Here is a 12,330-nt window from a genome sequence, read left to right as displayed (position 1 = left end):
ATATACCAAATGTCCACAATGGTTACTTATTCTTAGTGGCGGGATAATAGATATTTTTGTTTTGCTTCTCTTTGTTTTCTAATATTTCTACAATAATCACTTTTCTTATTATAAAGCAAATACAATAAAAGTTTGTAGGTGAAAGGTTTTTTTAATGAATAAGGTTTTAAAACAAAGGATGTTTTCTTTATCTGTTAACATTGTTTGAAGAGCTTAGTCCTATAATTGCTACTCTAGAAAAAGATAAAATATCTAAACCCTAACATGCTAGCAGCCCTCAGAATGCCTATGAGGATATTCTGTAGAATTTATAGTGTTTCCTTAAAACTCATCTCGTTCAGCAACTATGGTAATGTATATATTTTCCACTGTTGTCCATGTGGGCATTAAATTTTGCAGAAACATATAAGGCACTTTTCACTATCATTTTTTAGCAATAACTGCCTTTGTTTCTTGCAGATATTTTGACATCACCTGTCTTTATTGAGCTTAGGTTGTAGACCACCAAAACCTACTTAATTTTTTCATGAACCATGGTCTTAATGATATTTTAGATAAATTCTGGAGCCTCCAAGTTACCGTGATTCTTTATTATATTTGTTATTCACATATTGAACTATCACACACATTTTTCCTTATGAAGTGTAAGTACAGTTGGCCCTTGAACAACACAGCTTTGAACTTTGTGGGTCCACTTATATGTGAATTTCTTTCAGTAAATACGTACTACAGTTCTAGACCAACTGCAGTTGGTTGCATAACCACCAATGTAGAGGGAGAGCTGGCTGTAAAGTTATGAGTGGATTTTCAACCGCTCAGAGGGTTGGTGCCCCTAACACTCATGTTGTTTAAGGGTCAACTGTATTTTAGTACTGAATTCAATGTACCAGCGTCTTAATTAGAAACTTGATTTTTTTAGACAAGGTAGTACTTTATCCCATTTCACAGTTATGTACTTTTTTAAACTATAGAATAAAAAAACATTTCTCTAATTTCTGATTCTCTACTCAAATTCTGAAGCAAACTGTTAAGGTATAGCCAGGGGACAATGTGATTAAAATTTCAGGCACCTGCTGTTTCCTCTTACCTACAAAGGGCATTGGAGCCAAAAATAAAAATATCAGAGAAATAGTCCCTTTTTTACAAAAACACACTCAACGTGATATTTATAGCCTACTTCTTTCACTTAACAATAGAATATAATATTTCATGTGTATAATTTTAGTAATAGTGTAATCACATATTCACTGCTTTTTACCAAATTTATCTAGCTCCTTATTAATAGACATTTAACATGTTTCCATTTGTCAGTTGTATGAATATTGCTGCAGCGCACATCTTTTGCATAAGCCATTTTCAGTGTTTCAGATTATTTTTCTACATGTATTCCCAGGATTGGAATTATTGAATCAAAGGGAATGATCATTTTAAAGTTTCTGATATGTATAAAAAACTTTCCAAAGATGTCACTCCAATTTACGCACCTTCCAACAATTAACATGTTCATTCATTTCACCTTCCCCAACATTGACATTTTTATATTTTTGGAAATTTGTTCAATACTATTTGTTTTTTGGTGTTTTGTTTTTGATTTCACATGTCTTAGTGAAGTACCTCCCTATCTTGTGGACACTAAAAACTTAGCTATTAGTAAGCATGCATTTTAAAGTTTAAACATCTTCTACATAAACAAATTTATTTTCCCCAAATCAGAAAATAGTCACATATCCCTGAGGGAAAATGTCACTGCAAGTGCAAATGGGGCAATGTCAAGGTTTGTGAATATCAATCACTGTTGCAGCTGGAAGGCAGTTTTGTTATTTTCCTTCAAAATTAAAAAAATTAAGTGTTTTACATCCTGGAAGGATATTTTCTTTTCTGCCAAATTTAAATGTCTCTTGTGAAATTATATTTATCCTTATCAGGAAACTTAGCAGTCTAATTGTTATTTCAGACCCTTGCGCTGCTGAACCAGTTTAAATCTAAACTCACTCAAGCAATTGCTGAAACTCCTGAAAATGACATTTCTGAAACAGAAGTAGAAGATGATGAAGGATGGTAAGACCTTTGATTTCTTTATATTACCATGAACGAACAAGCTCAAAGCAGAGACACTATTAGGATATTTCTACTATATCATCCCTTTTTTTTTTCAGACTTTACCTTCAATTATACCCTCATCATTATAGGGCCTCAGCACCCTTTTACTTCATTTCAGTTCGGTAAGCATTTATTTAGTGCTTGGTGTATTCCCAGTATTGTGCTAGCCAGTAGAAAATACACAGGAAATATATGACCCTATCCTTGCCCTAAATAACTTTCTAATATTGTGGAAAAGATAAAGACTCAGGTTAAACAGCTAGAAAACAGCCTTAAAAGATTCTGAGTCATTAACTTTTTACACTTTCCCACAAACAGTTTAGAACTCATTAGTCCATTTCATAATCCTACTAAGTTCCTCTTCAAATTATAACCTACAGGATCCTAGCAATACATGCATAGTTAACTTATTTTTATCTTTGGATATTTTTCAGCTTTTTAAGACACTGATAAGAAATAAAGGGATTAATGACTTGTATGTGTCCTGTGCTTAGCACTTTATCCTATGCTGGCAAAAAGGAAAAAAAAAGAGTAAGCACTGTGCTTTTCTCTTCTCACACTCCTCTGCCCTCCAGCTGACTCCACATGTAGTATATTAGGCCTCCCCGCACCTAACTGCCTCCACGCCCGCACTACACCCTGGCTCAGGCACATGGCTGCGAGCAAGCCAGTGGGTCACCCCCCACACATGACTCACCCTCTGGAGCCTCTGAACTGTCACATGTGCCATTACCCCAACCCAGAATCATAGCCTCACTCCTCTCTGCCAAACAGCATCTCTCCCCTATTTCAAAACTCTGTTCAACACTCCCATCCTCCAGGAAACCAGTCAGCAAGATTTGTTGAGCACTCACAAATCTAGAGGGTGGAGGAAAGAGGGCTGGAACACATATTAAAAAAGACATAAAAACACTTATTAAGAAAACATTTAAGCAAGTAAGGCTCTGCAACTATATATAACTTTAATCAAAAGGGCCGGGTGATGATGATTTGAATGGGATGAATCCTACCTACCATACGATCCTGGAAATACTTGTATATTTCTCGATACGTGCTTTCTGTATGATCTGGGTTATGATGCCAATTTTTGTAAAACCCTAGGTCTCTTTTAATAGGTTTCTATTACTTATGTGTATTTGTCTATACTTAAATTCAAAGTCGCTTAAGGCAGAAGCTGGCTCCTCCCATAGTTCTTTGCCAAAGGTGAAGGCTCAGTGAGTGTTGAATGGCCCATAGAGATAAATGCACATTGCACAGAAGAACTTTCTTTTGATATGACTGGACAGGTTTAGTTTTATTTTGGATTCTTTGAATGTCTCAAAATATCTTTCAAATGTTTTGGGTTCAGCCACTACACACAAAAAAATGTTTTGCCAAGTCCTCTTCCCCTTATTTTTGAATCCATATGCATTTTTTAAGGAAATATAATCCATGTGTTTCTGATTCATTTACACTTAACTCATCAAGATGGTGTTTTGTAAGAGCAGTTTGATGCCCAATAAGTTTTTTTAACCTTTTTGTAAGCCATTTAAGTCCTTTTTTATTGAACAGGAAAGTCACCAACAAATTTAAACCCAGAAGTTTCATTTGAAACTCAACCCACAGGATTCAAATTTACTTTCAACTCGGCAAGGCCATTTACCTTCCCAAGGTCCTTCCTAGTCCCCTGGTTCAGTGTCCTCTCATTCTGAATTCCTCATTAGCATCAGGTATCAATTAGTGTTTCTGAAAGTGTCATTCTTGTTTTTGATGTGATTTCACAATACAATCAATGTTCTAACATCCTCATTAGAGAGTTAAACAAATGGGGAAACTTCACCAGATTGGGGGAAAAAAAAAAAATCACTGGTCAATGACATTGGCTAGTTCTCCATCTGGGGAACAAAAATAAGTGGTAAAGGAAGGGGAAATAGGGTAAAGGAACCATTACCAGGGGTTCCTTTCTGCTTGCAATTGCAGTCACCTAACCAGAAAGTCAGAACTCTACACTATGTACCTACATACTTTTTGTATATTTTTTTAATCTAACATCTAATTAAAGTACCTTTAGTATTCTTACAGAATACATGGGGGCACTTATACACAGCCTTTTTGTTGCCTTGTAGAATACTGAAATCTTGTAACCTGATAAGCAACAGCATCACTTCTGTTCATAAATAAACCAGTTCAGCTTTATCAAGTCTCTGGTGATTTAGGTCATCTCTCATGAAGTATACTCCACTCGGAAAAGAAGTCTTGTATTCAAAATGATTTATAGCAAATATTATGACTTCATGGCATGTGCATGTGTGTTATGCATAAATTACATGGTTCCCAGACTATTTTGTAGGTCACGCTTGCCGCTTTTCTAAGAAGTGAAAGTCAGCCAGTGCTGTACTACACCGTCAGGTCTGTTATCTGAGGTAAAATGATTGCTTCTAAGACATTTTTATGTGTCCACATGAGTGACCACACATTGAGGGATCATTTTCATTTTCTGTCAAGATAGAAACCATTACCAATTTGTTATGTTTTCTTTTACTTGGCAAACTGTTCTATTCACATTTTTGGCTGAGCTGCTGTATTGGCATAGTATACAACAGACATTTGGGTACCATTCAGCAGCATTCTACTTTTTATGCAAAAAAAAAAAAAAAAGTCAGAGGGGGAGAGAAAGAAAAGAAATATGATTCTATTGTAAACACTGTATATGGTGTTTGCTAATTATTCCCAGATTTCACTGTCTAACAAGGCATTTAAGGAAGTGTTATTAGTAGATCTAAGCTGAAATGCATGATAGAAATTTTTCACTCAAAATTATTATCATTCTTCCTTTGTTGGGATATATACTGCCAATATTTGATAGTGGTAGTGACGGGCACCAGACTGTAGTATAGCAGCTAAAGGAGGCTCTTTGCCACTACATTCCTTCATCCCACAGCATCACACACTCTTATGGCTATAGAAACCTTCAAACATGGATTTTATAACACCAATTAGATACATAGCAGGAGTTATCAGCCAAAGGATTCATATGACCATGTGGATGAAGTCCATATGCCATTTTGGGTTTGGTTAGATAAAGCTTGGTTAGCTCCCAAAAAAAGTTTTGAGAGCTGTCTGACAAGGCAGTAGAAAGACTTGTAAAAAAGAAAGCCACCTGCTCCTTACACAACAAAATTGGCATTCTAAGAGGAGGGAAAAAATTAAATCTATGAGAGTAGACTGCAGTCTTGTGAACATTAACTATTCACTACTATGTTCCATTGAAAATTCTTTCCAGATTGTTAACATAAAACTTCACAACAAACATACAAGATAAAATAATAAACAATATAAATGTCTATCTGCCTTCCTCCCTTTTCCTCTTCTCCTCTCTCTCCCCTTCACCACTTTCCCTTAGTACATACAGTATTCAGTAATATAAGGATAGGAAAACACTAACAATTGCATGGTTGCCTCAAGTAAATATTTTCATTTTTTTATTATATAAAGAAAAGATATTCACTGTAGAAAAACCAGAGTATAGATCCCGCAGAAGAAGTAAATTAAATCACCTGTGATCCCAAACTCAACAATAAATACTATTAATTTATACATATATATATATACCCTTCCACATACTTTTATGCATATTTTAAGCAGAAATGAGATCATATAATACTACAGTTTTATAACTTGCTTTTCTTCCCTCAGCAATATATAGTGAGTACTTTTCCTTGCCATATGTAATTTTATGATATACTGTTTGAATTCTGTACTGTGACCATATAGTATTCCATTATATGCGGAACCATGGTTTACTTGATCAGCCCCATGTTGTTGGATATTTAGGCTCTTTCCGGTTTTTATTATTATACACAGCACTGTAATGAACATCCTTATATCTATGTCATTGCTGCTTTTCTCACGATAAATTTCTAAAACTGGAATTGGTTAGTCAGTGGGTATGCATGTTAGGCTCTGCTAAATATTTTCAAATGGCCCTACCAAAATGTCATTCCAATTTATACTCCCAAGTAAATATCATTTTTATGACTTGCTTTTAGGGCTGTTAGGATCATAAGAATTAATTAAGGTACTTTGCAGCGTTTAGTGAAAGAGAATAACATTTTAGAAGAAATGCTTTGCCCTTGTAAACTTTTAAAAAATACACAGTCTGGTTTGCTTCTGTTTTTAATATAGCTGGTACAAATTACCACGTAACTCCTCAAGATCATCAGCTCTAAGTATTCTTGTTCTTGGTGCTGAAAAAGTCTCCAAGATAATCCTATGGGTTAGAACTTTATGATCTAGATTTTTTTTTCAGTTTTATTACTGCACCTTGGCTTGCATTAAAAATCAGTCTTGTCTATCAGCCAGACAGTTTGTTTCTGCTAAAGACTGGAGTTCTGAGAACCAAGTTAGCATAGCATGGAAGCAACAAGTACCAGTTGTCTTGAGTATCCAAAACAGTGAAAATTTAATAATGCAGATGTTAAGAAGAAAAAAAAAAGATTATAAACTGTTAGACCCATTTAGACCTTGTTATAAGATACCATTAAAGGACATAGCCTCATTTCATTGTTTATATTGGCAAAGCTTTAAACACCTTTTATATGTAATACTATAGTTACAGATGTAATACATATTGTATATGATTTGGTCATGTATTGAGTGAAAGGGGCTGTGACAACAAATGAATATTTTAATTATAGTCCCCACTTCATTCAAGCAGGACATTGCCAGGCATAGGTAACAAGCTGGTATAGACAAACACAAATACAGCTCTAAGGAGACTGTGAGACTGATGAAAGCCCAGGTTAGCCAAGTGAGAGACCTTTACCCTTTAGTGTAGGTGGGACAGCAGGTCTCAAACTGTTGGTCTCTGGACCACTTTTATACTCTTAAAAATTACTGAGGACCCCAAAGAGCTTTTGTTATGTGAAATATATTTATTGATATTTACCTTATTAGAAATTAATACTAAGAAATTTTAAATCACTTCAAAATAACAATAATGAACCTATTACATGTTAACATAAATAACATATTTTTATGAAGAATAATTACATTTTCAAAGCAGAAAATATAGTGAGAAGAGTGGTATTATTTTTCATATCTCTAATGTCTAGCGTAACAGGAGCAGCTGGATTCTCATATCTGCTTCTGCATTTCACTCTGTTTTGATCTTGTATTTACATCATGTGTTCTCTGAAAATTTTCACTGTACATTCATGAGAGGATGAGAATAATGAGGGCAAATAATGTCTTAGTATTCATACAAAAATAATTTTGACGTTGCAGGCACAGTGATCCCCAGTACTTTGAGAACTGCTGGGTTATAGCATCTCTAGTCATTGTGTGTGTCATGATGGTCCTTATTTATCAGAGGTTATGACCCAATCTGTAGGTCCTGGGAAGCTTCATTCCAGATCCTGGTTTGTGATCCTTGTTCTCAAGCGATACGAAAGTAGTGCTTTCTGAACTAAATGTGCCCAGCACCACTGACCTAGACCTGTTACAACACAATTCTTACCACCTCCACAGCAACCCCTTACTGGCCCTCAGCTGCTTTGGAATGGTCTGTGGCATGCCAGTTTGATTTTATTGTTCTTGTTTGTTTTTCCCCAGCTCAATTACATTGAGGTATTAATATATAACATTGTTTAAGTTTAAGGAGTACAATATAATGATTTGATACACAAATATATTGTGAAATGTGTACCACAGTAAGGTTAGTTAACACATCCTTCACCTCACATAATTACCATTTTGTTGCTGTACCCCCCCAGAACTTATCCATCTTATAACTGAAAATTTAAACCCTTTGACCAACATCTCATTTCCTCCACCCCCTAACCCCTGACAACCACCGTTCTACTGTTTGTTGCCATGAGTTCAGTGTTTTTGGATTCCACATATAAGTGGGATCATAAACTATTTGTCTTTCTCTATCTGGTTTATTTCATTACTTAGCATAATGCCCTCAAGGTTTTTCTTCTATAGGGTTGGCCATAAGATCTTACGGAAAAACCTGAACGAACTTTTTGGCCAACCCAATATTTTATGCCTGAATAATATTTCATTGCATATATATGTATGTGTGTGTGTGTGTATATATATATATATATATATATATATATATATATATATATATATATATATATATATATCTCACATTTTCTTTCTCCATTTATTTGTCGATGGACACTTAGGTTGTTTTTATGTCTTGGCTATAGTGAATAATGCTACAATGAACATGGTAGTGCAGCTATCTCTTTAAGATAGTGATTTTGTTTCCTTCAGATATATACATAGAAGTGGGATTGATGGATCATATGGTAATTGTTTTTAATTTCTTGAGGAACCTCCATACTATTTCCACAGTGCTATACCAAATTACATTCCCACCAACAGTACATAATGGTTCCCTTTTCTCCACATCCTCACCAGCATTTGTTACTGCTTCTCTTTTTGACAGTAGCCATTCTAACCGGTATAGGGTGTTATATCATTGTGGTTTTGATTTGTATTCCCTTATGATTAGTGATGCTGAGCATTTTTTCATGTACTTGTTGACCATTTGTATGTCTTCTCTGGAGAAATGTCTATTCAGATCCTCTGCCCATTTTTCAGTAAGATTGATTTTAATTGCTTTTGAGTTACGTAAGTTCCTTATATATTTTGGATATTAACCCCTTATCAGTATATAGTTTGCTAATATATTCTCCCTTTCATTTTGTTGATTTTTGTTTTTCCTGCGCGGAAGCTTTTTAGTTTTAAATGTAGTCCTGCTTCTTAACATTTGCTTTTGTTGCTGTGCTTTTGATGTCATATCCGAAAAGTCTTTGCCATGACCAATGTCAAGGAGCTTTTTCCTTTTGTTTTCTTCTAGGAGTTTTACTGTTTCAGGTCTTATGTTTAAATCCTTAATCATTTCAAGTTCATTTTTGTGAATGGTATTATGTGAATTAGGGGTCCAATTTCATTGTTTTGCATGTGAATATACAGTTTTCCCAGAACCATTTGTTGAAGAAACTATCCTTACCCCATTGGGTATTATTGGTTCCCTTGTCAAATATTGGGTTGGCGATAAAAGTTCATTTGGGTTTTTCTGTAAACTGTTACAGAAAAACCTGAACGAACTGTTATGGCCAACCCAATATTAGTTAACCATATATGCATGGGTTTATTTCTGGGTTCTTGATTCTGTTTCACTGGTCTGTGTGTCTGTTTTTATGCCAGTACCATACTGTTTTGATTACTATAGCTTTGTATTAGAGTTTGAAATCAGGAAGTGTGATGCCTTCAGCTTTATTTTTGTTTCTCAGAATTGCTTTGGCTGTTCTGAGTCTTTTGTGGTTCCATACAAATTTTAGGATTTTTTTTTTTATTTCTGCCAAAAAAATACATGCCATTGGAATTTTGATAGAAATTGTATTGAATCTATAGAAGACCTTAGATGGTATAGACATTTTAAAAATATTAACTCTTCTGATCCATTAGATATCTTTCCATTTATTTATGTCTTCTTCAATTTCCTTCATCAGTGTCTTACAGTTTTTGGTGTATAGATCTTTTACTTCCTTGGTCAGATTTATCCCTAAGCATTCTTTTTTTATGCCACTGAAAATGGGATTTTTAAAATTTCTTTTTCAGATAGTTCATTGTTAGTTTACAGAAATGTTTTGATTTTGTACATTGATTTCATATCATGAAATTTTATGAAATTCATTAGTTCCTATGGCTTTTGGATGGAGTCTTTAGAATTTTCTATGTATAAGATCATGTCATCAGCAGACAGAGAAAATTTTACTTCTTCCTTTCCAATTTGGATACCTTATTTTTTTTTTCCTTGCTTAATTGTTTGGGCTAGGACTTCCAGTATGGTGTTGAATAGTTGTGGTGATAGTGGGCACTCTTGTCTTGTTACCAATCTTAGAAGGAAAGCTTTCAACCTTTCAGCACTGAGTATGATGTTTGCTGTAGGGTTTGTCATATATGGCCTTTATCATGTTAAGTAATGTTCCTTCTATAACCAATGTATTAAGAGTGTTTATCATGAAAGGATGTTGAATTTTATCAGATGCTTTTCCTGTGTCTATTGCAATCATGCTTTAATTTTTTGTCTTTCATTCTATTAACGTGGTATATAACATTTATTGGTTTGCGTATGTTGAACCATCCATACATCTCGGGGACAAATCACACTTGATCGTGGTGTATGATGCTTTTAATGTGCTGTTGAATTCAGTTAGCTAGTAGTTTGTTGAGAATTTTGCATCCATACTCATCAGGAATATTGGCCTATAGTTTTAATTTCTTGTAGTGTCCTTATCTGACTTTGGCATCAAAGTAATTCTGGCCTCATAAAATGAGGTTGGAAGTGCTCCCTCCCCTTCAGTTTTTTGGAAGAGTTTGAGAATAATCGATTCTTCTTTAAATGTTTGGTAGAATTTGCCCATGAAGCCATCTGGTCCTGAGCTTTTCTTTGTTGGGAGGTTTTTGATTACTGATTCAGTCTTTTTACTTGTTATTGATCTGTTCAGATTTTCTATTTCTTCATGATTCATTCACACAGTAGTCTCATGCTCCATTGTATTTCTGTAGCATCAGTTGTAGTGTTTCCGCTTTCATTTCTAATTTTATTTGAGTCCTCTCTCTCTTCTTCTTGGTAAGTCTGGCTAAAGGGTTATCAATTTTATTTTTCAAAAAAACCACCTCTTAGATATGTTGATCTTTTCTATTATTCTTTTCTCTATTTCATTTATTTCTGCTCTGATCTTTGTTATCTCCTTTTATCTGCTAACTTTGGCTTAGTTTGTTCTTCTTTTTCTAGTCCCTTGAGGTGTAAAGTTAGGTTGTTTATTTGAGATCTTTTTTTGTTTGTTCAACGTATGCATTTATCACTATAAATGTCCCTCTTAGTACTACTTTTGCTACATACCATAAGTTTTGCAATGTTGTGTTTCCATTTTTATTTGTTTCAAGATATATTTTGATTTTCCTTTTGATTTCAACTTTGACTGATTTGTTGTTCAGGAGTATGTAGTTTAATTTCCACTTATTTGTGAATGTTCCAGTTTTCTTCCTCGTCATTGATTTATAGCTTCATATCATTGTGGTTGGGAAAGACACTTGGTATGATGTCACTGTTTCTAAATTTGCTAAGACTTGTTTTGTGACCTAATGTATGATCTAACCTAGAGGATGTTCTGCGTCCACTGGAGAAGATTGTGTATTTTCCTGCTGTTGGATGGAATATTCTCTATACGTCTGTTAAGTCTTTAAAGTATAGTTTAAGCGCAAGGTTTCCGTATTGATTTTCTACCTGGATGATCTATCCATTGTTGAAAGTAGGGTATTGAAATCCCTTACTGTGGTTGTATTGTCATCTATTTCTCCCTTAAGATCTGTTAGCATCTGCTTAATATTTTAGGTGCTCTGATGTTGGGTACATATATGTTTACAATTGTTATATCCTCTCAATGAATTGGTCCCTTTATCATTATATAGTAACCTTCTTTGTCTCCTGTTATCATTTTTTCCTTAAAGTTTATTTTGTCCGATATAAGTATAGCTACCCTTGCTTTCTTTTCATTTCCATTTGTGTAGAATATCTTTTTCCATCCCTTCACTTTAAGCCTCTGTGTGTCCTTGAAGCTGAAGTGAGTCTCTTGGAGGCAGCATATAATTGGGTCTATTTTTGTTTTTCCATCCAGCTATTCTGTACCTTTTGATTAAAGAATTCAATCCATTTACATATAAAGTAATTATTGATAGCTAAGAATTTACTATGCTTCATCTTGTTAGTGGTTTTCTGCCTGTTTTGTATGTCTTTTTTTCCTTTGTTTCTTGCTGTCTTCCTTTGTGAATTGATGATTTTCCATAGTGGTGTACTTTGATTCCCTTCTCTTTATCTTGTGAGTATCTACTATAGGTTTTTGTTTTGTGGTTACCCTGAGGCTTACTTGAAACATTTTGTAGATATAAAAGTCTATTATAAGCATCTGATAACAGTTTAACTTTGACCACATACAAAAACTCTGCTCTTTTACTCCCCCCAAACATTTTATTTTTGATGTCACAATTTACATCATCTTATATTGTGTATCCAGTAACAAATTATTGTAACTATAGTTGTTTTTAGTACTTTTGTCCTTTAACCTTTAGAGAGTTAAGTAGCTAACACACCACCATATTACAGTACTAGAGTATTTTCAATCTAACTATATACTCATCTTTACCAGTGTGTTATATGTTTTCATG

General features: G+C 34.3%; 1 protein-coding gene across 3 annotated transcripts in view; it reads left to right on the top strand.

Moving 5' to 3' along the window:
• CWC27 (CWC27 spliceosome associated cyclophilin) overlaps window positions 1-12,330 on the top strand; it is a 239,368-nt gene that overhangs the window by 166,789 nt on the left and 60,249 nt on the right. For all 3 annotated transcript variants that reach the window (XM_082457317.1, XM_082457315.1, XM_082457316.1), the window contains one exon: window positions 1,955-2,058. In XM_082457317.1, the coding sequence (XP_082313443.1) occupies window positions 1,955-2,058 (104 nt within the window). The remainder of the gene's footprint in view (window positions 1-1,954; window positions 2,059-12,330) is intronic.

This window comes from Balaenoptera physalus (genome assembly GCF_965194825.1).
Source record: "Balaenoptera physalus genome assembly, chromosome: 3".
Classification (NCBI taxonomy): Eukaryota; Metazoa; Chordata; class Mammalia; order Artiodactyla; family Balaenopteridae; genus Balaenoptera; species Balaenoptera physalus.
The sequence above is the reverse complement of the archived record's forward strand: the minus strand, read 5'-3'. Positions and strand labels throughout refer to the sequence as shown.